At 42.0% G+C, this 27,507-nt stretch overlaps 1 protein-coding gene across 1 annotated transcript; it reads left to right on the top strand.

The window, feature by feature from the left end:
• Positions 1-2,007: 2,007 nt before the first annotated feature.
• On the top strand, positions 2,008-25,951 carry LOC308383665 (uncharacterized protein). Its single transcript, XM_080861717.1, has 10 exons — positions 2,008-2,373; positions 2,905-3,066; positions 11,735-11,932; positions 12,272-12,430; positions 17,276-17,353; positions 17,608-17,764; positions 18,604-18,648; positions 18,794-19,261; positions 23,231-24,687; positions 25,815-25,951. The coding sequence occupies exons 1-10, from the start codon at positions 2,173-2,175 to the stop codon at positions 25,860-25,862; spliced, it is 2,973 nt and encodes a 990-aa protein (XP_080717843.1). The 5' UTR covers positions 2,008-2,172; the 3' UTR covers positions 25,863-25,951.
• Positions 25,952-27,507: the final 1,556 nt, after the last annotated feature.

Genomic DNA, 27,507 nt, shown 5'->3' with positions numbered 1-27,507 from the left:
AACCCCTAAGTCCCCGTGTTTTAACACGGCGGGCGTGATTGCGGATGCCGTGCAGGTGCGTCCGCACGGCCCCGCAGACCACGCCCCACCACACTGTTGTTTTTTGTTTTTTTGTTTTTTGATTTTCCACAATTTGTTTAATAGGCTCCATGAAACCAAACTGACAAAAAAAAGTTGATCATACAAAGAACAAAAAGTACAAAACAGTTCCCGGTTTGAGATATATATAAGCTTTAGGGAAACAAAGTTACATTTCTCGATCACTTTAAACAAGATTAGTCCATTTTACAGCACATTAAAAATGCAGATGTTGAGCAGAGCACGGAAGATACCTTGGACAGACTGTAGCATGCTGCAATTTGCAACTTCATGAACAGCCGGCCACTTCGGATGTGTAGTTCACCAGTCTGAAAGGAATTCACTCTTTTGGGAAATTGAACAAACAGGAGCCTCAGTTAAACTAAGGGTTTTTTTTCTCTTTTTTAATATTAATTTGAATTTAGCATCAAGTCTCCCAAAAGTCTGTTTATGAGCATATATCTTTCCTCTCAGTTTAAAACCTGGCAGGAGGTAGGTCAGTCAGAGACTGAGGGGGAAAATAAGGAACACAAACAAGCCCCAGATATTGCAATATATAAGAAAAGGAATCAAATCAGGAAGCACTTCAAGTGCTGGACAAAGTTTAGAGCAATGGTAGTGGCTGTTCAATGAAAAGCCACACTGAGAACTGTTTTGATCCCCAAAAATGGGACTTTACAGTATCAAATTACAGATGCCTTTTAGTTGCACGATCTTTGAGAAATGAGTCCAATTAAGCATGGTTAAGATTCTTTAACTGTAATTTGTAACAGGTTTTATAAGGAATGACCAAAACCCATTGCTACATTTTTCTTCTTTTTAAAGATGCTGAACTATTACAACAACACTATCTGTTGTTAATAAAAGCACCTCTGATTTTTCCCGTGCACTTCTCGGTTTCTGCCTGAACCATCTGCAAGCCTCTGATGGTAACAGTGAGAGTACTGTCCTGTGGCTTTATCTCCCCTCCTCCATCTGTGTCTCTGATCTGGTCCTATCTCCTTTCTGTTGTCACCTCATTATTTCTCTGCATGTGCTGTTTTCTGCAGAAATGGCTGCTATTTTCATTCTGGTCAGACGGCAACACGGGTGATTCAAAGTAATCAAAAAAGCACAAATCAGTTACTAAATCTTAGCTTGACCTGAGAGAAAAGGAGTTCCAGGTTAACCTAATCCCAGAACATGCTAACCACACAAAGTAAAGTTATTTACTCCAAATAGGGGGACATTTTATTGGCTGATGAACTGTTTTACTCTACCTGTAACTGCTTGTAGAGGAGCAGCATCCAAACTGTACATACCTGAACAATTTTGCATTTTGACTTTGGTAGCACATTGCAGTGCTTCGTTCTAGCTCTATTTTGATTAAGTGCACAAACTATGTGGGAGATAAAGCCATCATCCTATTGAAACTTTAGCTGTTCAGGAGTAACTACACAGAATTACATGAGAGGTAGCTGATGATCTGAGTAGTACCTACAAAATGGCAATGCACCTATTCTCAGAGTACCCCTTCACCCAAGATCATTGCTTTTGCTTGCATGGTTGTATTTGTGCTCTTGAAAACTATTTGATGAAAACACCAGTGCGGCTGGCTAATGAAGTAGGGCAGAATGAATATTGATTGATATTGATTGGCTGTGCAGACTGCTGCTGGATGGCTCTCTCTCTCTCTCTCTCTCTCTCTCTCTCACTCTCACTCTCTCACACACACACACACACACACACACACACACACACACACACACACACACACACACACACACACACACTGTGTGTTGTGTATGAACTGATCATACTGCAGAGGCCAGTGGTGATGGAGAGTATAGAGAAGGATATGAAGGAAACAGTGGTATGGCAGGAAACTGAGGAGGAGGAAAACATGAAGGATGGAGACTTGTACAGGAGCGGGCGTTCTTCCATTGATGCATAAGTCGGCTCTACCCTTCTCTGGTCTGACTCATCTTCCACGCTGGTGCAGTCTGCCTGTGTGCATTTTCCAGCACACACACACACGTGCGTGCAGACGCTGACACGTTAACAGAGGGAGCTCCGCCTCCTCTGCAGTGTAGCGACAGCTAGAGAGGGGCAGCAATGGAGGAGCCAGCAGTGCAGCAGGAAAAAATAGAGGGATCGTGGGAAGGAGGGCATGATGAAGGAAAAGCAGACTGGAAGAACGAATGCTCTCTCTCATCCCTCCTTAAACATTCCTGTCTACTTTGCTGGTCATCTCCCAGGGACGCCGACATCATGGAGACTGATGAGAGAATCCTTGCCAAGACGGCCGAGATCAGAGTAAGAAGACCACAGCACCTAGCACTGGTGTGTGTGTTTGAATCTGTGTGTCTGTGTGTGTCTGTGTTTTTTGTCGAAATCACGTTTTCTGTTATTTGTGAGATCATTTGGACAGTACCTATATCATTTTTATGCATGTGTGTGGCTGTAAGGTTTCCAGTTTGGGACCCTTCCATCACTGCATTTCCCATGATGCTCTCATGTGATGTCATGATGCTGTAGGACTAGTCTCACAAACATGAAGCTGTAAACACACACGTGTTCAGCGCAAGTCTGGATTGCCAAATGTCCTGGTCCTTGAAATGTTCAGATTTTGGTGACTTCTCTATGAACTTTAAAAAAGGGGAAGTGCCATTTCTGGTGCCAGAACAAAAACCAACCAAGCAAAGGGAAAAGCTCTGTACAGTAACTTGGGCTGGTGTATTTTCGTAATTTTGTTTTTTCACCTGCACTTTGTGTGTGTGAATGTTTCATCATCCCAGCATTTATATCGTTCTGCAGATTTTAACTGTGTCTTTGTGTGTGATGTAGGAGCTGGAGAGCGCAGTGGCAGTGGAAAACTTGGAACTTCAGGAGCAGAGGTCAGACCGCAAAGAGCTGGAGGAGACACTAGTTAAATTAGAGAAACACAAAGAGAAACTGATACAGCAAATAAAGGGAACCAGACAGCTCTGCTATGAAGAAAGTCAGCAGGTAATGATGCACAGTACTGCTGCTCTGGCAGCCTGTGCTCTGTATTTTTTCAGCATTCACGTGATGCGCAGCTGCATGAGTGGGTATCTCATCTCCTTGAAAACTACGGTCAGTTTGAGGGACGTTGATGTTAACTGTGGAGTTTTGAGAGGTGGGTGAAACTGTTGAGCGCACAGTGTAAGTGTTCAGAACCATGGCCAGAGAAGATGACTTTGAATAAGCCAAAGTTTTTCAAAATTCCAGAATGTGTCATGGTTCGGGGTTTGTGACACAGCTTTTTGAGTTTTCCTTTAGGTTTATGACGCTTTGCTTTATTAGTATGTTTTAGGGTTGAGTTCTGCTCCTCTAATATTTTGAGTTATTTTGTATTCATGTTTGCCGAGTCTCTCTTGTTCCTGTGTGTGTTCCTTCATCATGGCCCCTGTGTCAAGCCCCATGTCTTAGTCTGCATCTTGGTGTGTTTCTTGTTTTATTTTGACAGTCTCTTGTCCCATGTTCAGTGTGTTCAGTTTTGCTTCCCCCTTCTCGTCTGTTAGATTATGACCTGCTGTGTTCCCCAGGTCTCTCCTCTTTGCTGTGATTTCCCCTTTTGTATATATTATTTGTGTTTTACTCTGTCAATCATTGTGATCTCTCTCTTGATGTGTGCCCTGTCTGTGTGGTAAATCGCTGTACTGCTATGTCTGTTTTGTTTTTGTCAGTTAGCCTCCCTGGTTTTTTATTTCTCAGTAGATCCAACAATAAAACTAAGTTCAGTCCTGCCTGCATGTATGCACTTTGGGTCTGAAACTCTGCCTGTCTGAGACATAATCTACAGCAATATATGCAATATATGTTATTGCAGTACTATTGTTATAATATCGTAACATGGGGTGTCTGTTGATTTCCACCTCTTTTTATATATTTTTATATATACATATAAAAAATTCCCTTCTCGCCCTTGTGGGTTGTCTATCCTTCAAGCTTGGTCCTCTACCAGAGGCCTGGGAGCTTGAGGGTCCTGCACAGTGTCTTAGCTGTTCCAAGGACTGCGCTCTTCTGGACAGAGATCTCGAATGTTGTTCTGGGGATCTGCTGGAGCCACTCGCCTAGCTTGGGACTTGCTCCACCTAGTGCTCCCATTACCACTGGGACCACTGTTACCTTCACCCTCCACATCTTCTCGAGCTCTTCTTTGAGCCCTTGGTACTTCTCTAGCTCCTCGTGTTCCTTCTTCCTGATGTTGCTGTCATTTGGAACCGCTACATCTATCACTACGGTGTCCGGTTGGTTAGCCACCACCGCTTTGTCCGTCTGTATCTGGAAGTCCCACAGGATCTTAGCTCGGTCATTCTCCACCACCCTTGGGGGCGTCTCCCATTTTGACCTTGGGACTTCAAGGCCATATTCAGCACAGATGTTTCTGTATGAGTGAGTAGCTTGGTGAGTTTGTATCCTCTGCTGCTTCTCTTCAATGTGGGGTCCCACAGGGTTCAGTTTTAGGCACGCTTGTTTTTCTTCCTATATCTCCGACCCCTTGGCTCTATTTTCAGGAAACATGGTTATGCTGATGACTCCCAGATTTATTTCCCACTTAAAAAGATAAATGGCTTCTCAGTAGACCCTCTACTCAGATGCCTTGATGAAATAAGGGCCTGGATGACTTTGAACTTTTTACATTTTAATGAGCAGAAAACAGAAGCGATGGTTTTTGGTGGTGCTTCTGAGACCACTGCTATAAATCTTGGTTTGCTGGCACAGTATGCTAAAGCAGTCATCACTAATCTGGGAGTTAAAATGGAGGCAGATCTTAAACCTGAAAGCCAGGTCAGAGCTGTTGTAAGATCTAGCTTTTTTCATTTGAGGCAATTAGCCAAAATAAAGCCCATCTTATCAAAACAGCTTTTTGAGACAGTAATCCATGCCTTTGTTACATGTAGGTTGGATTATCGTAACACACTTTATTGTGGGGTTAGTGATGCATCCATTAGGCGTCTGCAGGTTGTGCAAAATGCTGCAGCACGTCTTTTAACTGGAACAAGCAAGTCTGAGCACATTACCCCCCATTTTAGTTTCACTCCACTGGCTACCTGTACATTTTAGGATTGTTTTTAAAATTCTCTCATTTGTTTTTAAATCTCTTAATGGCCTGCCCCCCCCACCCCCCCCCACCCCACCCCACCCCACCTCTTGGAGCTACTACAACTATATACACCTGCCCGTTCCCTTAGGTCCGCCAATCAGCAGCTCCTTAAGGTACTGAAAACTAAGTATAAATTTAAAGGTGATCGCGCTTTTGCTGTAGCTGCTCCAAAGTTGTGGAATGATCTGCCCTTGCACGTTAGACAGGCCTCTTCTCTTTCTGAGTTTAAGAGTCTTCTTAAAAGATATTTATAGTGTCCCATTAGAATGCAGCTCCATCTGAATCTGCACAGGTGCAGTTTCTACGTAGACTGTAAATGGGCTGTGAAGCAGCTCGAAATTCTCATTTTGTGCTTCAAAGTCACCAAAGCGCCGCAAACTCAGTGCGCTCAGTTTATCAGCAAAGTGCGCATTTGGGAACATTGTTGCGCTGACTTGGTTCAACATTACTTGGCAACAGGGAAAGTGAGGCAGGTTGCACTGGTGCATTTGTGACAGCTTCACTTGAAATGCCTTCACCGCATCATACATGCCATGTCCATGTCCTTGCTGAGCTCAAAAACTCTATTGAGAATTTTTCCCCAACTCAGCCAGCGGACCTCTGTATGATAAGGAATGTCGGTAAACTCTGAATTTATTTCCCACATAAAAGACTGAATTTGACAGTGATTTAAACTTTTAGTTCGGATAAAATTTGCGGTTTGCGTTACGGTGATCATTACATGCTCCATTTTTGGGACTTTACCACACAGCGTTTCCTGGTGTATGATGCCGTGATATGCTGTTAACTCACCGGTACAGTTCTCCTGCATCTTTACTCACATCCTGCTGACTAGTCCACTTTTTTCACCACACAACACCAGCGCGCCATCTGTTACAAATCCAACAAGTTTGTCCCAGGGCAGTTTCATGTCGGTTACACTTTGACATACGTTTCTGCTCAGGCTCACATTTGCCAAAATCTGCGTTTTGTCTGGACACAAGACGTCGCACACCATCACGCAGCTCTTCAGAAACTCTCCCTCGGTAAATGGCCGGGCTGATTTGGCTATCTCCTCTGCTACAATAAAACTTGCTTTCACAACAGCTTCACTTTGTGATTTTGCTCTGGTGAAAAACATCTGCTGAAATGTCAGATTCTTCTTTAGCTCTTCTACTTTCTGTAGTTTCTGCATTTAGGTTTTTCAGCTTATCCTGATGTTTTGTCTCGTAGTGCCGTCTTAAATTAGATTCCTTAATTACAGCCACATTAGCTCCACTAATAAGACACACAGGTTTACCGGCAATGTTTGTAAACATATATTCAGTCTCCCACCGGTGCTTAAAGGCTCTGTTTTCAGAATCAACTTTTCTCTTCGCCATTGTAAGGGGCTAGCTTCGCAATTCGCTAGCTTCGGGAATGTTCCCAGCTAGCCTAGCATTCAGCAAGGGATCTGTAGTTTGTGTGTTATTAGTGCCTCATATCGGCAGGCCATGCATAACAATAATAATAAGTCTATATAAAATGATAAATGTCCGCCGGGCCAGATGTGGCCAGTGGGCCTTGAGTTTGACGCTTATGCTATTTGCATTTACAGCACTTTGTGAACTGTGGTTTTATGTTAAAGTGCTTTATAAATAAAGATGCTATGCTATGCTATGCTATGCTATGCTATGCTATGCTATGCCAGCCGCTTGGTTATGGCGTTCCCTTTATGCCCTGCCTGCTAGCATCTGGACCCTGCTGTGCTGGATTGTCTCAGGGGCATCCTACACAGCCTGCACCTGGAGTCTTACCTAGTGTGATAGACCCTAGCCTCTATGGATCTTGTGCTGAGAGCTTGTTCCTGTGCTGCCATGATTAGTGCCTCTGTGCTGTCTTTCAGTCCAGCTTTGTCCAGCCACTGGTAGGACTTTTGGATATCAGCCACTTCCACTCTCTGCCGGTGGTACATACCATGCAGGGGCCTGTCCTTCCATGATGGTTCCTCCTCTTTCTTGGGTTTCTGTTGGCTCAAGTTGTCACTGACCAGGCAGTCAGTTTGAGCCATCTTCCTAATATAGTTCGTTGTCTAATCCTGGACTGTGGTGCTGACACTCACCAGTCTCTGACCTCCTTCCTTCCACTTACCATACAGCCTAAGGGTGCTGGACTTGGGGTGAAACTCTCCACGCATGGTCAGGAGCTTCCTGATCTTGATGATAGGCTTCTAACCTCCGTTCTTACCTAACGGCCTCTTCAGGTACTTGTAACTGTCCTCTATGTCTGCATTGTTGCTTTCTGGTAGTTCAATCCCCTCAGTTCTGACTACCTTCCCTCTCTTTGTTATCATCCGACTACACTTTTCCAGCCCGAACAACATTCCGATGTGATTGTTGTATATCCTGGTGGTTTGGATCAGTGAATCGATGTCTCGGTCACTCTTGGCATTAGCTTGCTGTTATCCATGTAGAGGAGGTGGCTGACAATTGCTCCATTCCATAGTCAGTATCCATAGCCAGTCTTATCAATGATCTCACTGATGGGTTCAGAACAGTAGTGAGGACAGAGCATCTCCTTGGTAGATCCACTTGATGATGGCTTGTGCTGTGGGCTTGAAGTTGAACTCTAGCATTGTCTGCCACATCCCCATTAAGTTCCTGATGAAGGCCCTTAGGGTCATGTTGATCTTGTACAGTTCTAAGTATTACAGGATCCAGGTGTGGGGCATCAAGTCATGGGCCTTCTTGTAATCAATTCGGCAGTGCACAGGTTGGTCAGCCTAGTCCACCAACCTAGCTGGTGTTTTGCGCCACTGGTATTCTTGCCAATTCCTTTCTGTGCCCCACTCATGTATTGACCCATGTGACTGTTCATCTTAGCCACTATGATGCCTGACAGGAGCTTACATGTGGTACTGAGGAGGTTATTGGCCGGTAATTGGACGTCACCGATACCATCTGGGGGCTCTTGAGGATCAGAACTGTCCGGCCTTCAGTTAGCCATTCTGGGTGTCTCTCATTGACTAGCAGCTGGTTCATCTCCGCTGCCAGACGCTCGTGGAGTGCAGTCAGCTTCTTCAGCCAGTAGGCGTGAACCATGTCAGGGCCTGGTTCTGTCCAATTCTTCATACTGGCGACCTTTGCTGTGGTCTGTTCTTAGATCTACTAGCCAATGAGCATTGCTGTTTTGGGTTGTGTCCTTCTCCCATATGCTCTTCCAGTATTGCTCTGTCTTCCAGCCTTGGTGTTGCTATTCTTACGATAGCACAGTTGTCCCCTTTGGAACTTTATGTTGGGGGTTCAACGTGAAGGTGTGTATCCAGTAAGGGTCAGCAGGCTAGGCACCCATGCTAACCAAGCCTATCTCAGAATATTTGCGATATATTTAACTGAAGCCATAACTGTTATGGCTGTTAACTGAAGCCATAACAGCTTGGACTTCACCAGGTCAGGTGTTGAGGAACCTGGACTGTCAGGAGTAATGAGAAATGGACCAAGGTAGTAGATACTTGTTAACGAATAAGTTCAGCTGGTTTGGTTTGGTGAGTGACGGAGGGAAGTGACTGACCATTGAGAGCATTTACAGCTACCAGAACCTCACAAGTTGTTGCACCAAATCTCTGTCAATCAGACTCTGCTTGGCACCTGCCTTCAAAAGCACTTGTAATGAATAGGTCCTGGTCTTGCCACACAGGGTGGTAGGGAGTTGCATACGGGGACCCTCGGCATCTGGAGAGGCACTGCCCACTTAGTATCCCTGTCATGGCCCACAGTTACTGGTAGGCACTGTCTTTTGGTCAGACACGTCAAGAGGCCAGAAAATGGCCCAACAAACCACAATACATACACAACTGCTCGTCGAACCTCCTCCAGCATTTCTCTGATGTCAACCTTGTGCATCCCAGTTGCATTGGCTCAGGGGGAGGCAAAGCAAATGCCAACAAGGAAGACTGGGGTCCTTGAAGATCAGGTCTCTTCAGCCTTCAGTTAGCCATTCTGGGTGTCTCTCATCGACTAGCAGCTGTTTTATCTGTGCTGTCAGACACTCATGGAGCTAGTCAGAAAGGTCCGAGGAGCAAAACGAATGGAGAAGTGCCCACCCGGTCTTGTAACCTCTAACCCTCTTCTCTCTCTTTCATGCAACCGATTGTCAATCCTGATTGCAAAATCTGCTAGGCTTTCAAAACACCTGGGTTCATCCCGTGCAGCGAGCTCATCCTTTTAAAGGGGAGCACAAAGCGTTTTCTTACCCCCCTGTCTCTGTGCCCTTAACATGAAAATTAATGGAGAACTCGGCTACAGACCGGGTACTGTCAAAGGCCGAGCAACTGATGGGCTGCTTCATCTGTGCACAAAGGATGGTGGAATAAAACCTTAAAATCTTACAGGAACTGTGCATAAGTAAGTATTTCTAAAGAATGTCACCAGGAGGTAAGATCTGACCCATTACAAGTCAGGGTCCTGAAAGGAACCAACAATTATTTATTCCCTTGAATTAACATTGGGAAAGGCCCTGGAAGAGTGCTGGAATAGCAGAGCAGAATGAAGAAGAAGCCTCTGCACTGGCCCACCTCCCCTGTAAATGGTTCAGGAGAGGGGAGCGCAGAGAAGCGGAAGCTAAGAATGTGGGTGCACTAGCCAGGGACAGGGTTGCAGGAGCAACTCGTTGCAAAAAGGTTTCTCGGATGGTCAACAGGGTGTTGTTCACCCTGCCTGCCTATTGCTCGGACTCACAGAACTGTCTAACTAGACTAGACGCCTACCTTGACCTTGGCCTGTAGTCTCCTTCTCCATGGAGGGTACTGCTCCTTGTGGCTGTTCAACTTGTAGCCAAGATTCTCACTGTTCATTGCTGCCGTGGTGTAGATCAGCTTGTTAGTTTCGGTAACCAGCTATGGAGGATCCAGGTTTCAAGCTTCGCCATGAATCTGTCTTTCACTCAACAATCCTTCTTCTATCGCACATGGGCTTGGTACCCAATCTCAGGTGGGGGTAATGGTATCTCCCCCCTGACCTGTCGTCCTGGCTCCCCTTTTCTATAGCATGTGTGTTGTACCTCTTCAATTTCTAGCCATTTCTAGCCCTTCTTCCGAATGTTGGAACACTGAGCTACTAGTTGTTTTGCCATCAATGTGGATGCTGGGTACTGAAGATTCCATAAGAATCTTAATCATATTCGTGTAACCCCTTCCACTGGGGTTACTTGTGTAGAGCATTCCAACAGTGCACTATTTTTGTCTCTTGCCCACCGATGCCTTCCTGTTCCTGTAGCCCACTTCTCATCTGGGTGCCCTGGTTTCTTAACACCTGATGCGGACCTTGTTAATCCGGGCGATGTCCGAGCAAGTATGGCTTCATATTTATCTCCTTCGCTCATGTCTGCGGTAGGCTTGGTTAGCATGGGGGTCTAGCCTAGGACTCTTATTGGATACAGTCACTCCAGGCGGAAATCGAACTTGCGACTCCCGTTCCAAAGCTGTGCAGTCATACCGTTACACTTGCTGCTTCTTAATTAATGCTTATTTAAATAATTAGTTACTGCTAAACGTTCCTCCAGGTGTTTCTTTTTCGTGCCACTTAAGCATGATTTGAACTTCTGCAGGAAATCTACATCATAGTTTATATAGTGAACAGAAATTCCTTTTATCCCTACACGGCAACCTTCCGCACCATTCAAGTCATCATGGTAGACAGTAACATGACATGGAGTTACATTCCTTGGGAGGTGCAAGTCAGGTTACATTGAAGGTTGCAGCGTAGTTAAAATTGGGCTACAGTTATGTGTAAGTTGCGATGCAATCTGACACAGATGTATAATTCATGTGTTACTCTTTATTAGATTATTCTGTTATTATATGTTACCTTATATATGTAATCAAAGTAGTTGAATTAGAATACTGCTGTAGATCACATTATACCCTTTAATATAGAGTGTGTGAGCTGTATGTAGTTTAGTTCTCATTATACTTTTGAGTTAACAGAACATATTCACATATTAGTTCATTAGATAAATGTGCATCACTCTGTATCCTTGATCTGCTGGGAATGTGTTACACTGTTTTCTTGACATGCTTAAGTGTTGAATCATGAAGAGAAGGTTGTAAGCAGGAGACTCTGTGTCTAAAGACAGGGGAGATAGACAGACCACATTCCACACCCCCACCTTACAGAAAGCAGAGAAACAACTGCCGAGGTCATAACTTAGGCGCTGTAACAGAGAAAAAATGTGATGTTTTGGCTTTTACGACTAGCTGGGGGCCACTAGAGACTATAAAAAGCTGAGCAACCCGTCACCATTTTGAGACATGTGCCTGACCCTCTGGTAGCATCTCTCCCGTCCGGACGTTGTAATGCTCTTATTGTTGAATTGTATGGAAATAAATGATTGTTGATTGAGCATTTATACACCGAGTATTGTCCTTCCTTCAGCCCAAAGATTCAAAGAATTGGGAGAATTCAACATCTTCTAACCTTGTGTTGCTCTTATCAGTCTCATCAGAAAGACATTTCACTGCTCTTAAATTCAAGATGAGCTAATACATTTGTTGTTGTAGCCCACTGGACTGACTGAGTCCTGTCTTTCCAGATCCTATCTCTGCAGGCAGAGGAGGCACAGAAGGAGAGCCAAGTGGAGGAGTATGAGAGGGAGCTTTCCAGAGCCAGATGGAGGCTGAGGAAGCTAAGAGAAGAGGTGAAACAGGCCAAGAGGAAAGTGGAAGAGGCTGGAGAGCGGAACAGTCCTCTACAAGACTCGATCAGACAGTCTTATGAAGAGATCCTGCAGGTACAACGATCACTACAAGGATGTTTGAGTGCATCTGTCCATAAAGTGTTCATATCAATGATTTCTATTTTATTAATATCACTTATCCCCTAAAGCTTTGAAAAATGGACCATCTGTCCATGACTGCACTAAGAAAGTGAATGAAGTAAATAACTATTCCCGTTTTTTGGTAGGAATATAGTTTGTTTTTCTGATTTCAGAGAAACACAAAAACATTTTGCATTTAATTATCTCAAATAAAATATGTGTTGTAAAAAGAGGAAAACATGTATCTGGTTTCTTAAGTTTAACAATACCAGCTTTTCATGTTCACCCCACTCCTGTGTGTGTTTCTTGCAGGAGGAGCACACCCTGTACTCTCTGTCAGGAGGTGCAGTCACTCCAGAAAGCCATCTGGATGAATCAACATCTCTTGCAGACACCACTGAAGATAATCTGCCGTCTCTGAGGCCATGGGGAAGGAGCCAATCACTGCCTGCCTATGCTGACCTCATAATGGTAAATGGCAATGATGATGGCGAGTACCCCTTACTGAATATGAATGACAATTTTCAAGTGTGATCTAAAACAATACTGACGATTCCTAGAAGTGTGAGAACAGGCCTTAGTCGCTGTTAAGAACAGAAGGTTTAGAAACTATCATCTCCACATTTATTCACTATGTTCTGAAAGCAGATTTCTCCAGTGTTCCTTAAAGGAACTACTAGCAGACAAACTGGACACTGCGGAAAGAAATCCCATGGCATGGATAGCTTTTTTCATGTATTTGGAAAATAAATATTTAGTCTTCTTTGACAAATCGATGTCGTTAGTCCAACAAAACTATAATGAATTGAATATTCTTGTATGGGAAATACACCTCTGGTCACAGAAGCTACTGTTTTTACAGATTTACATGGCTGCCTCTAATACACATTATACAACTGTGACCTATGTTTCTCTCTGGACACCATCTGTCAGCTGTTTCAGCTCATCTGCTCTAGGGCTTATTAGTCCAGTCCTGGACAGTTGTTTGATACACTTCAAATAAATAATTATTTTTTTTATCTCTTTCCATACCCTCAAGGATCTACAGTCTTTTATTCTGTGGAACTTAGAGAGATTCTTAGGCATGATAACATGACACACTTCACCAGCAAAAAGAACAGCAGATCCTGAAAGTTTAAATACGACATATTTTACCTGCCGCTCCCTAAATCTTTGCAGGGAGCCATTTGCAGTGGTGTAATAACCAGAGACCAAAGAGAGTCAGTGACACTCAGTGATTTCAAGCATCTACGGGTGTGAAAAACACTGGGAGAGGCAGGTCCCACATAAACTTTTCTCAGCTTTGAGACTTAGAGAGAGAGAAAGAGCCTTAGAGCTTTTTATTGTCATTGTGCAGTTTCTTGCACAGCGAAACTGGGTAGCTGGACCACAAAGTTGCAAAAGTAAAGAAGAGAAAACAATATACAGCAAGGGAAAAAAATGCAATATATATGTGTACATATATGTGAGTGAACTATATACATGTTATATGGGATGTTAATTCCACTGAGACCAAAATATTGTAGAGACTGAGATATTGCACATAGTTGATTAACAGCAGCTTCAGAGCGGTTGTGGTTTGAGGCATGTGGTTTGAAAAATAATAGCATCATATAAAAGCTGCATTTTCTATTTACTTATCCATGTCTAAGATTTTAATTTGTTTCATGATCTGAAACATGAAAGTTTTACACATATTCATAAATATTGCATTTGTCAAGATAAAAATCTGTCAAAAGACTGTACAGAATGTCGTCTTTTGTCTTTGTTACAGCAAAATGAAATAATAATAATAATAATAATAATAAAAACTGTGGGACCAGTGTTTCCCAACCACTGTGCCGCGGCACAATTACACTCTCCTCCACTAGAGGGCAGTAAAACTACCTCCTCTAATAAAATGGGTTGCCAACTGCCAGTAAAACAGAAGAAGGCGAAGAAGAAATTACATAATAGTCATGCTGTGAGACGACACAGGGCGTAATAGCAATAGAAAAGAAAAAGTAGTCAGTCTGGCCTGGGCCCTGGAGAAACCAATTCTGCTATACCTGGTGCGCGGGCAAAAATTATCAACATGCTTTTTGTGACATTTTTGTTTGGTGGTGTGCCGTGTGATTTTTCTAATGTCAAATATGTGCCCATGGCTCCAAAAAAAAAATAGCACACGGCAACTTGATTTACCAAAGTTTCTTTTGTGAAAATAAGAAATAAGAGTGAGGCCTTCAAAATGCCAAAAAAGAGGAAAAAAAGAGGAAAAAATAGAAAGAAATCTGTGCAACACAAGCTACACGAGGGAGACACAGACGACCAGATCTCACCTGCTAACAGCATCATGGAAGATAATGGCAAGCAAGCAGAGGCTAGTGGAGAACAATCAGAGAACTAAATAAATTCAGAAAAGACAACTGTGCGTAGCTGAGTGGAATCAGAGAGGCTATAAGTAAAACAAACAAGAAAATGGAAGAGGCTGAAGAAAGAATCATGAAACCCGAATACAACTTAATGAGGAAGCAGTAACAGAGATGATGAAAAAAATCATCCTAAAGGGACGATCCAGAAGAGAAAACATTAGAATATGTGGCATTAAAGAAGGATTGTAGGAGGAGTCTCCATCAGTAGTGGATTTGCCTGACTCCACTGAGCTACAGGTGGAAAGAGCACACTGCACTCTGGTGCCAAAGCCACCACCAAATGTGGCGCCATGGTCCATAGTTGTAAAGATGGCCAACTTCAGATTGAACGAAACAACACTGAAAGCAGCCTGGCAGAAACATGGATTTGGACAGATTTGAAACAGGATTAACCTAGATCAGCGGTCTCCAACGTTTTTTGCGCCACAGACCGGTTTATGCCCGACAATATTTCCATGGACCGGCCTTTAACGTGTCGCGGATAAATACAACAAAATAAAACTAGTACCGGTACCGAAAAAAAGAAAATTTATTCGTAACACACATGAAAAGACCCAGGAAAACCGAGTAAACGATAAAAACGATAACAAAATAACGCTGAAAACCGATAAAAACCCTGAAAACCATACATTTCACACCCGAGCCTCAACTCTCGCGGCCCGGTACCAAACGACTCACGGACCGGTACCGGTCCGAGGCCCGGGGGGTGGGGACCGCTGACCTAGATCATGATTATGCAGCTTGGGTTTTAAGTTGGCGAAGGGAATATGCAGAGGAGACCCACCTAAACTACAAGGAACAAGAGAAATGAAAAAGAATGGGTTTTACAAATGTATTTTCATCATCTCATAATTCTGGATGAAGATGAGGAGTTGCCATCCTTTTATCAAGCATTTTGAAAAAACATTTGCGATAAGAGATAAGGAGGGGTGATTTATTTCAATAAGGGAAAACATTGAGGGGAATTCAATTACGCTGCTAAATGTGTATGCAGCATCTGGTAGCGATATCCATTTCTTCAAGAAAATTGAATTCGAGCATACTGAAAGATCCCCACATTAAAGAGCAGAGCCGCTTTTATTTGGAGACTAATGACAATGGTGACGTGCGCCCGATATTCCATGGGATGAAAAAAGCAGCTCTAAAAGGAAGAATCAGAGTATCAAGAATCAAGTAAACAGCTGCTGGACATGTTTGCGAGGGAAGAAACAAACAAATATAGAGGCATTATTTCTGGCGTATACAATGGGCTTAAAAACAGGGAAATACATTCAACTCTATATATTAACGTAAAGTGGGAAATGGAGGGAGGAAAAATGGACAACATTATGGACATATCGATGGAAATGTAGCGGCTCACAGGAAGTATAGCAAGATATTTTATTACCCCTTACCAAATATCTTGCTGTGAGGGCAATTCACTGGGGAAATACTAAAGCAAATCATAGTCATGTCTTTTGGGATTGTCATGGTATTAAAACCTAGTGGCAGGAAATACACAATGCAATACAACTTTAGGAAGTCATCTGCCTTTGGAGAGTAAAGTTAAATCTTTTGGACTAATGCCTGAAGGATGGCCAAAGAGAGACAAATATCTGTTTATTATTTTGTTGGTGGCAGCCAAGAGAGCCATTACAAAAACTGGCTCTCACAGAAAGCCCAACTCTGAGCATGTGGATGGACATCACAGTAGACATTTACAGGATGGAGAGAATGACAGCAGACGCCAGTTATAAGAGGAACCTGTTTGCTTGATGCTGGAAGAAATGGATGGACTGTCTGATACTACACAGACCGGACATTGACCTTGGATTGTACTAGTCTCGAATCAGATTTGGTGTAATAACAATTTCATGTCCATTAATGTTCCTGTTTTTGTTTTAGGGGTTTTTGTTTGGTTTTTTTGTGGGTCATACATGTAAAAAAAACCAAAACAGGACATTTAAGCTTTTACTTTGTAACTACTGATAAAAATGAAAGTGCACAGTATATTGATTGCTGAATTTCAATAAAAAGTCAATAACAAACACTCTTCTGTGTTATATTGCACTGTGACAAGTGCTGTATAATGATCAATTTATACAGCACTTTTCTGCTCTTTCTGGGGTGACTGTAGCTCCGGAGGCAGAACAGATCATCTATTAATTTGAACATTGGTGGTTCAATCCCTGGCTGCTCCAGTCATGCCAAATATCCCCTTTCAAGATACTAACCCGAAGTTGATCACTAACACATCCATCGGAATGTAAATGTGTGTGGATGTTAAAAAGAAAAGAAAAAAGTGCTTGTGTGATTGAGGCAAGTTTTATAAAGCACTTTGAGTGAAGAGAAGAAAAGTGCTATATAAGAACCAGTCCATTTCCCATTTCACTCATTTACGCACACATTCATACTGCCATTTGTGCACTTACACTATATCCGATCCAGTGGCTGTTTGGCATGAATTATCTTCTCCAGGGCATTTCCACATTTGGACTGGAGGAGCCAAGGCACTGAATATGAGACATTTTAAAAACACTGCTTAACAAAGTTATTAGACCATAAAAAGATATTTATACAATCAAAACAAAAAGCACAAATATTTTAGAAATCTATCAAAAATGAATTTAAATTTAAATTCAAATTTAAAACTAGTATCTGTATTTAGCAGGGAAATATAGATATGAATTCACATGTTTTCTCTGGGGAGTCAAAAATGAATCAAGCTCATGCATGTGGACTATTAGTGTGTGATCTGGAGCTGTTTGTGATCTTTTTTCTTCAGTGTATTATTCTATGTCTTTCATATTTATGCTACAGTTTTCGCAGGTTTTTATCATGGAGAATATATATATATGTGTCTTGCGTTTTCTTTTCTGTGACATTTTAGTAACTATCTCTCTCTCTGTGCCTCCAACACCTCCAGGGGGGCAGTGGTTCACCTTTCTGCAATAATCTAGTCGGTACCAGAGAAGAAGATGACAGTGGGACCAGCTCACCAAAGGTAGCTTCGCTCTTACAGAACATGTCGTGTCATGCATAGCACGAATTATGTGCAAAACATTTTAGGCTAAAATCCATCCAAAAACTTGACATTGTAATTAGTGCTGACTTTATTGATATGAAATCAGTTTAAATTAATTTAAAGACCTCTAAACGGTGTAACTTGGCAGCACCAGCTGTCACTAGTCAAAGGCATCTTCCTTAGTTTTGGATAGAGCCATGGTGTTGTGACCTCTGGTTGTCACGCGTCCACAGATGGATAGGTCTGACATAGAGGATGGCCTGGAGGAAGGGGACCTCAACGCCGAAGGGGAAAACGAAAGAGACCAGGAAGAGTTCACTATGAACCCCAACCCCCTCAGCCAGCTGGACTTCTACCAAGCCAACCCCTTCGCCCGCTGTCAGTGTGACCGTATGTAACAAATTCAGAGGCTGAGCTACTATTGCTGTCGTGGATTTCAGACTTTGGCACTCTTTTCTCTAATTTACTTTGAAAGAGGTGACACGCATTGCTGAATTGGAGTGGGTATCCGTTCACTTTGCATTGCAGTACTGAAAAGTTAAGAAAAGTTGCATTTCTCGAACATCAACCTGGCCCCCAGACAGTTAAATCTGAATGAATGCTGTGCCAGTGCATCTTTCCAAGCAAATCACTCAAGAGTGTGACTTTGTTTGCTTGGGTAGTTTGGCATCAATTTGAAGAAGTGGTTGATGATTGCAATACCTAATCTTCCTGTTAGAATATGAACATACTCAAGCCCTACGGCTACACTCAAAAGTGATGTAATTGAATTGTTTGAGGGTTAAGTGATTTGGCCTTAAGGTGGTAATTGGAACTGGACATGAACTATGGCAGCCAGAGGACTGGGAATCAGAACTGTTAAAATCCAGCCTCTGGGTTGGTGGAGACTACAGCTTTTTTTCTGTCAGAAGGGACAACTTAATTCATGCACAAGTAGAACTTTTCCCACTAGGACATCGGGCAGCTCTGATCCTGGGGCTGTGTATGTGGTTCAAACTCTGGAGTAGGAGAGGACTAGAGTAGGGGCTCAGAAAATAAACCAACCCAAGCTGGGCATCAAAACTCCTTCAACTCTAGGGACCAGAGGGAGCTAGGCTGTGACATCGTGGGATAAATGATGATTTTTTTATTTGGCAAACTAATCATATATGCTTTTGTTACCTTTACTTTTTGTTGCAGTGGTATTAATAAAGTACAGTGATTTCATTTCTTTTACACATGATTTATAGATGACCTCTTCAATGAAGACCTATTCCTTAAAACAGACTCATCTGGTGAGTTATAATAGACCACTAATCTAAACAGAACTTCACTTGAAATAAAGAGGCTCTTGTTCATTTTGTTGTTTTGTTACTCAACTTCAATACTGTTCTTAGCAAAACTTACAAGTATAAACTCTTTAAATATTCTGATTTTCAGATGGCTTTGGTTCTGACCCTTTCAAAGGCAGCGACCCCTTCGCAGCAGATATTTTGTTTCCGTTGACGAATACTGCCACTGGTGAGAGCACAGGAAATGCCGGTGACGAAGCAGACACCAGTCTGTCTTGTGTTGAAAACAAAGCTTCAACGGGAACTCAGTGCTTTGAGTCAGAATTCCCAGATGAAGACAGTGACATAGAGATTAGCTACAGTCGAGAGGACCTGGACACCATTGCTATGGAAGATGATTCTCATGGATTTAAACCCATTCAGAGTTCGTCAGAGGAGCTGGGGCCAGAGCCTATCCGAGGGTGGCGTTCCCAGGGACAGTATTCTGTAGAATCTGACCCTAATGGGTATGAGCTTGATCTTGGTGCTGTCTCCCCGCCCTCCGACATAGAAGAACATAGTCTGGGATCTCTGGCTGGAGAGGCTATTACTCAGTCATCAGCAGGATTAGAGCAAGGTAATTTATATTTTAGTCACACGCCCGGTTATCAGACATGACAGTTTTTCAGTTTTACTTTTTATTACTTTCATTTACAGTATCTCACAAACGTGAGTACACCCCTCACATTTTTGTAAATACTTTGTTATATCTTTTTATGGGACAACATTGAAGATATGGCACTTTGATACAATGTAAAGTAGTCAGTGTACATAACAGTGTAAATTTGCTGTCCCCTCAAAATAACTCAACACACAGCCACAAACTGCTGACAACAAAAGTGAGTACACCCCTAAGTGAAAATGTCCAATTTGTGCCCAATTAGCCATTTCCCTCCCTGGTGTCATGTGACTCGTTAGTGTTACAAGGTCTCAGGTACAAATGGGTAGAAGGTGTGTTGTCGCAAATGTGACCAAATTATTCAGTGGTGCAACTAAAAAAAATCCTAGGTCTCACTGGTGTGACCAACTTTTCGAGTAAATAAAATAAAATAAAATTCTCAGCAACTCTGAAAATCTCCGTGTGGTCAACAACTGACACACATTATGCACCTATCGTGGTCTAAACCAATCAGAGATAGTCAGGGGCGGGACCTCTGATTGGCCGTGGTCCTGTAGTTGTCCTTCATTTGTACGTTTGAAAGTGCAGGCAGATAGAGAGAGGTCAGTAGCTCGAATAAAGCGATATCGATTCATTAAATCCTGAATCAACTTTTAAATATTGTGATATCCTAGAACTCAGGAACCACGGAGACCATGTTGACCTCACAGTCACTTCTTTGTTATATTGAACTGGGGCATGCGCCACACACACTGACACCACTCTTCAACAACTGTTGCCCCCTGGTGGACAATTCCTTGTTACAACATAACAAATATAAATGTATTTTGCCAGAAACGCCAGAATCTCAGGTTAAAGCTCACAAAACTATTTCAACAAACAGCAAATGAGAGCAGGAAAACGGATTCTGCACAAAGAAGTAAACACAGAGCCGCCACATCAGAATCAGCTTTCTCTTTCTCGGCTTTCTCACCCGAGGGCACGGGTGAAAGCCGACAGCTCACTGATTCTGATGCGTCCGGTCCGCGCTGTGTTTACGTCTTTTTTGCGTGAGATTCTGAGCTGCAGGTTTTATCTCTCTCCAACCGAAATTCACTGAACCAGCAACAAAAGAAGATCCAAACTACGCTTCACATTTGGAAAAACATCGTCATTTACATTTTTCATTCGCTTATTACCCGCCGGTCTACCGTGGTTTACAGCACTGTCAGCCGCTGTCTTTTTTTTTTTATTGACTTAAATGGCCGCGAACTAGAAAGCCTAATTTTTGCTGTTCAATACTGAATTATTTTTTTTTAATTAAAAATTTTGCAATATTGCAGAATATTTTTAAGTTTATCTGCTATAAAAAGCCAGGCCAGGAAAATCTCCCTCATGTTTTTCTGTGTTTTATCCTCAGTTACTTTGACACAAAGGCTCACACCTCTGATGAAGTCTCACATGTATCAGTACTGATAAATGATCAGAATTAGAATATTTCTGACTGTCTGAGGCTAAATCGGGACCTTGTGAATTGGAATTGAATGGATAATAGAAATCAGTGTTGATACCCAGCCCTAGTGAGCAGCCTAGGCCCGACAGAAGTGGATGTAGCTGTGGGTAATGAGAAAAGATGAAAAGAACGATTGATAACTTTTTTGTTAAGTTAAGGCCTGATCTGTCTGAAATTCATAGGCAGCTCTGACACGGAGCCATCAACCTCTGAACGCTGAAAAAGCACAGTGTATCCAGAAAACACATTATATGCTGCAATAAATGCACTGCCCAAGTCTCCCCTCTCTCCATTGCCTTTCAGTGGCAGGCAGCAGCAAACAGGTCATCAGAGGAGGCTGATGTGATGATGAAGTTTTACATTACCTACGGTATTGCCAAAGAGTGCCAAAGCACTTTAAGCACAAGCAGTTTTTCAGTAACTTATCTTGTAGAAATGTCCTCCAAATAAAGAACTTTGTGTTGACAAGATTTTTAGTTAATCATTTACACATTAATAGTGTCTGTACGGACAGCAATTCCAAGACAAACTTATTTGGCTCAGATGGTGTCAACGGTGTGTAGTGGCAACCAGGTGGAGTACAAAGACAAGTCTTGCCTACAGTCAAGCATGGTGGTGGGATGTTTGGGGCTGGATGAGTGCTGCTGGCACTACAGTTAATTGAGGGAACCATCCTTAAATGGAAGGTGGAGGAGTGAAAGGTCTCTAACAACCACCAGATCCATGATGTCATCATGGAGGAGTGGAAGAGGATTCCCGTTAACAGAGTTAAGGCAGTGTTGGAGAATAATGGTGGCCACACAAAATATTGACACTTTGGGCACAGTTTGGACATTTTCACTTAGGGGCATACTCACGTTTGTTGCCAGCAGTTTAGTATGGAAGCCCGTTTCCGCCACTAAAAAAAAAAAAAGCTAGTATCCATAACTCGAAATTTCGAGTTATTTTCTCGAAATTTCGAGTTATTTCCTCGAAATTTCGAGTTATTTTCTCGAAATTTCGAGAAATATAACTCGAAATTTCGAGTTACTTTTCTCGAAATTTCGAGTTAGCTCTGCCAATCAAAAATATACGTGAATGAGGTCGCTTTCTTGTTACCCGGAAGCATATGGCGCAGGACCGCGCACTCAAAAACGGATCCCAACAAATTAAAGTATGTTTGCTGATAGTAACACCATGTGATTCAGCTAATAACACAGGGATTTCATCATTTGTGAAGCCAGGCTGAAAACACTCAGCAATCTGTGCATTCACGACTGGATGTAATACCGGTAGCTTAGCTGTAGCATTTGTAGCTGAGGGCTTCAGCTTCCGGGTAACATGGAAATGACGTCATTCACGTAGATTACTGATTGGCAGCGCTAACTCGAAATTTCAAGTTGCTTTTCTCAAAATTTTGAGTTAATATGTCAAAATTTCGAGATAATAACTCGAAATTTTGAGTTATGGATCCTTTTTTTTTTTTTTTAGTGGCGGAAACGGGCTTCCATAGTTTAGACATTAATGGTTGTATGTTGAGTTATTTTGAGGGGACAGCAAATTTATACTGTTATCCAAGCTGTACACTGACTACTTTACACTTTATCAAAGTGTCATATCATCAGTATTGTTCCATGAAAGGATTATGCTAAAATATTTACAAAAATGTGTCTCACTTTGGTGAGATACTGTGCATGTGCATATACTGATGCTGGGAGTCAGTTTCCTGCTTAAGTGGTGTCTACTTTAATTGCTGACCTAGGAACACATTTCCATTACACAAAAAAGTTTCAGACTGAATTTCTTTTCTAAAACGGCAGCCGTCAGTGCTGCTCCTCAGCCTCCTACGCCTGTGGGATGAATGTGAAAATCCTATGTGGCTTTGAGGTGACGGTAACCAGGATTCAAACTCATCTGAGATTTTTAGTAGATGCACCTATACTATAAATTAGAACATTCTAGATAACGTCCTTTTTGAACTATCACATTTAGACGATTTTCAGAAAACTTGACCTCTGACCTTGACCTTGAGGTCGAGGTCACCGGGATACAAACTTTAGAGAATTTTAGATACCGATGGTTTCAGTTTGAAAATCCTACATTGCCTCGTTCTCGAGTTATTGCATTCACAAACTTGGGTGTCCACAGGGCCCACTCAGAGGCCTTTAGGGGGAAAATATGCCCCCTATTGTTTTACATGTTGCATGTGATGAAAATTTAAATTAGTATCACAAATCTTTTTTTCTGTGAAAATGGACTGACAGCATTTCTGGACATTGACTACGTTCGATTTTAGATGTGCAATTTTGAGCAGTATAATTGTCTTTATAAACTTTAAACCTTTGAATATCGTATTATTTCAGACTCTTTAGCCTGTAAGCTTAACGTCTTAAAATTGTGGTCTTGTAACTGCGTCATAATTCTATTCTTAACTACTCACTGTATATTTCTGCTAGGTGAGTGTCTTGGTTTGACTCAAGCTGTTGGCGAACCTGTCCTGTTGGAGCCAGGTTGGACAGGCAACAGAGAGGAAACGTTGCCCTGTGATGTCACTTACAGTCAGCAAACAGAACAGGTTAGGAGCATCAAAGAAGAAATCCAAATCCCTGCTGTTCCACAGAACTCACTAGAGTCCCAGAACATTTTCACTCAGCCTGACTCACATCAGAACAGCCTTGAGTTGAACTATGAACCAACCAGTCAGTCTTCCTTTGACCCGTATGGCTTTAAACTCAGCCCAGAGCATTCTAGTCACACTCTTTTAGACCCTGATGAAGATGAGTTGAGTCCAGAACCTGCTGATGATGATCTGACCTTTGACCCTGAACCCTGCTCTTCTCAACATCAGCTGAACTTTGATGCCTATGGGTTTGACATTACCTCCTCCCAGATGACACGGGACTTTGACCCTTATGGCTTTAAGCTGAGCCCTCAAGAAGAGAACCAGGAAGTATTGGATCCCTGTGGCCATGACAACCAGGATGCAATAGACCGTTGTACCAATGACAACAATGAGCAAAGAAAGCTCTCAAGCTATAATAACCCAGAAATACTGAAACCTCATACCCATGAAAACCAAGAAGTGCTTGAAAATGATAGCCACAATAACCAGGAATTTCTAGATTTGTGTAATAATGGAAACCAAGAAGTGCTGGAACCATCTAGCCTCGAAAACAGGGAGGTGGTTAACCATAAAAACCAAGTCCTGGAACTCTGTAGTCACAACAATCAAGAAGTTGTGGACCTCTGTCGGAATAATAGCAGTGAGCAATTACTTGAACCTTGTGACTGTCATAACCAAGAAGTGCTGGAACCTCACAGCTTTGGCAGTCAGGACGTCCTGGACTTCTCCTATCCTAAAAATCAGGAAGTGTTAGATTTAGATAGCCATGGTAACCAGGAAGTTTTGGATTTTAATAGCAAGGAAAACCAGGGCGTGCTAGTTTCAGGTAGCTACAATAAGCAGGAACTTCAGGAAAATCAGGAGTTACCTGACCAGGAGGGGTTGGACTTGTTGAGTACAGACATTTTGCCTGAAGCAAACAACATCCAGTGCATTCTGGAACCAGAACAGGATGTCAGTTCTGTTAATGACAGCTCAGATAGTGATGTGGCATCCGAAAATATGCTGGGACTGCAGCTCAGTAACCCCAGTGTCTGCACCTCGAATACCACACATACTAGTACTTTAAACATGGCCATCAGTAGCATGTCTGCCAGCCAGGACCTTAATTCGTCTGCTGCCCTGATCCACCACAACCTTTTAGAAGGTGATCTCGGTTCAGTGTTTGGGGCTGGAGGATACATTGGATGTCCTGATGTAGCTGATGACCTAGAGCCATTGCAGAGAAGGCAGACAAACCCAGTACCAGAGCCAGTACGACCAGTTAGGCCTCCTCGACCATCTCTCAGGGTAAGTTGGACGTTATTTTTCTTAACTTATTATAACATTAAATCGATGGCCAGTTAGTTTGATATATCCTGTGAAATCCTAATTTCAGGTTTACTGTCCTTTATTTATTTTTTGCTTTTATTTGGCCCATGATTGTCGACATTTTGTAGAACTTGGAGATTAAGAATAAATACCCAACATTTAATATTAATATAATTCAAGCCGTCATTAATGTGTTAGGGTTAGGGATTTATTTTTTAAATATGTTATGTGTTAAATTTGAACTTTGAGCTGAAATAATTACAACTGTAAATATTTCTCAAGAGTAGAACCAGGTATTTAGTCATTTTAGCAAAGTTAGAAGTAGAATAGCATCCATTCACATTTTTCTGATCTAATACTTTGTGACTATCTGCTAATACACATCAATGTTTCAGTGTTAATAAGCTGTTTTCCTCATTGTGAGACTGGCCATAATTACTGTATATCTGGCTCCATTTGAACACCTAACTTAATCCTAAGAGACTACATTTACTGGATTGTTGGTATTTATTTGTGAAATAATAAATGAGAATCGGATAAATACATGAAACAAATATTTTTGGATTGATTGATCCAATTTAACTGTCAGACTATGAATTGGCTCCCCAATATTCCATCCAGGTTTTGAACCAATATTTGATCCAAATGTCGCATCATTGTATCCCTAGCTAGAATTATAGTTGTTCTGTTAGTCAGCTATTCCATTAAACTGCTCCAAAGTCCGAAACCTTTCAAACTTCTTACAACGTTGAGATGAAAAACATTTCTTGTAGGGGTTGGACAATATGCCAAAAGTTTCCATCCAACAGCCAGAAATTGTTGATATATTTATTGTTGGTTTGTGGTGCCATGCATACATGTTTTTCTTTGTACTGAACATTAATTCTGGTTTCTTTGGCTAATGGTTTGCACCACTACTAAAGTGCCTGCTGAACAGCCCTGAACCTATCTTAAAGAAAATATTTTTTCATTTTGTTTGAAGTTCAAATGATTATTTAAAATAACTGTTAAAAGTCAGCGTGCCTCTCGAACTGCTTTGTGCATAGAAAATTATATTTAAAAAAAAAAAACATCTACTTAAAAACATCTACTTTCATGTGTTTTAGGCCAAGGACAAGGCCCAGTCCCAGACTCAGGTCATCGATTTAAAGTGATCTCTCACCATGAAACATTCAAGTGAGGTTTACTGTGTCAGCACGGTTCCTGTGATGACAACAAGGCAAGAAGTGAAGATGATAAGGAATAAAGTACGACAAAGGGAAATGCAATGGAGGAAAAATGACTAAAGAGCTCATTCTGGTGTTAATTATCACAGTAAATTAGTTCAGGTTAATCAGAGGAGAAACAATGGAAGGCAAGATGAAAAAACTACCAGGAACCAAATGATAAAAAAGATTTCCTGATTATTATATTAAGAAACATGATTTTATCCAGTTTTTTTATTTACATCTGTCAAGGTTGCACACGACTGTCTGACCTACTATCTTGTCTTTTTATGATTTGATGAACTGAAGAAGGTTTTGACGGGCCTGACTGGTCTGAAGTGCAAATAATGTCCATGTTTGTGATGTGACATACAGTAAATATTAGGACATATGTTACAAGACTTCAAATAGATAAACTGTATATAAATGATACAATGTAATCTGCTGTTGTGGTTTTGAGATTATCTATCCAATTAGTAGTTTAGATCTAAGTTGCATATGAGCTGTAGAGAGTTTATAGTCAGATTTACCAATGAACGCATATCCACGCTCACAACAGTGTTTTCACACATCATTTAAGAGGCTCCTTAAAGAGAAGCAGTGGTTCACTGCCATTCTAGGCTGGATTCTTCAGTTTCACCAGTGACAAAGCACGACTGATGGCTGTGGTCAGGTGTGTGCTTTGTTACATGTGTAGCACGCTCAGTAGTAATGCGATGCCACCCATGTTTATAATTGGACTGTAACTGAAAAGATGGCCACTTCATTCTTTGTTCCAATTTCATACTGCACACTAATGCTGAAAATAAAAACTATGCAGGGATTTTGGTTGTGTACTGTTAGTTAGGCAGTTACAGACGTAACTACCTAACTAACAGCGCAGGCTTCCAATTCTTTCTTTTGTTTGGTAGCAACAAATAAAAAAGCAGCAAAGCTGTGTCCACCCAGGAAATGTGGGTGTGGTTTGGTGAGCAATGAAAGTCAGCGACATTGTCTGACTTCAAGTGGCGATGGGCAAAAAGCCCAGGATGAACTTTTCTCATGTTGGAGGCCACTGGAGTGACTGACATTTGTAAATGCATGAGGTCACCTAGGCAACCACAGCCTGGAGCGTCTACTAGTGATCAAAGCGATGCATGAGGGGAGCGCTGGGGTGGGGACACAACACCAAAAGACAGATAGTTACATCTGAGTGGAAGACTATTGCCTTGTACCGTTGTCATCAGTAGTAAGCTCTTGTATTTTTGTCTCTCCCTCGTAATGTAATTAATTTTACTACTGCTGATATTTAAAGACACCAGTACAGAAGTACTGTATGTAACTTTCAGAAAGCAGTTTCTTCTGTCCAGCAGCTTTTTATAGCACTGCCAGTGAAACTTTATGAAGTAATTAAGATGTGTTTTCATTTGTGGATGGCGCACACAAAGTCGAGCAGATTTACAGTGGTAAGGCAGATCTGAGCATTTCATTGGTGTAAACATCTTTGCTTAGGAATGGTCTGAAGCGTGGAACCAGGACACAGCGAGGGTAAATGTGGAGTGGGTCTGGCACCGGTGCCGCTGTTACGCTGCCCATCCGGCAGTTTCTTCCACAC

The sequence above is a fragment of the Rhamphochromis sp. 'chilingali' genome (assembly GCF_963969265.1).
Source record: "Rhamphochromis sp. 'chilingali' genome assembly, chromosome: 16".
Lineage (NCBI taxonomy): Eukaryota > Metazoa > Chordata > Actinopteri > Cichliformes > Cichlidae > Rhamphochromis > Rhamphochromis sp. 'chilingali'.
The sequence above is the reverse complement of the archived record's forward strand: the minus strand, read 5'-3'. Positions and strand labels throughout refer to the sequence as shown.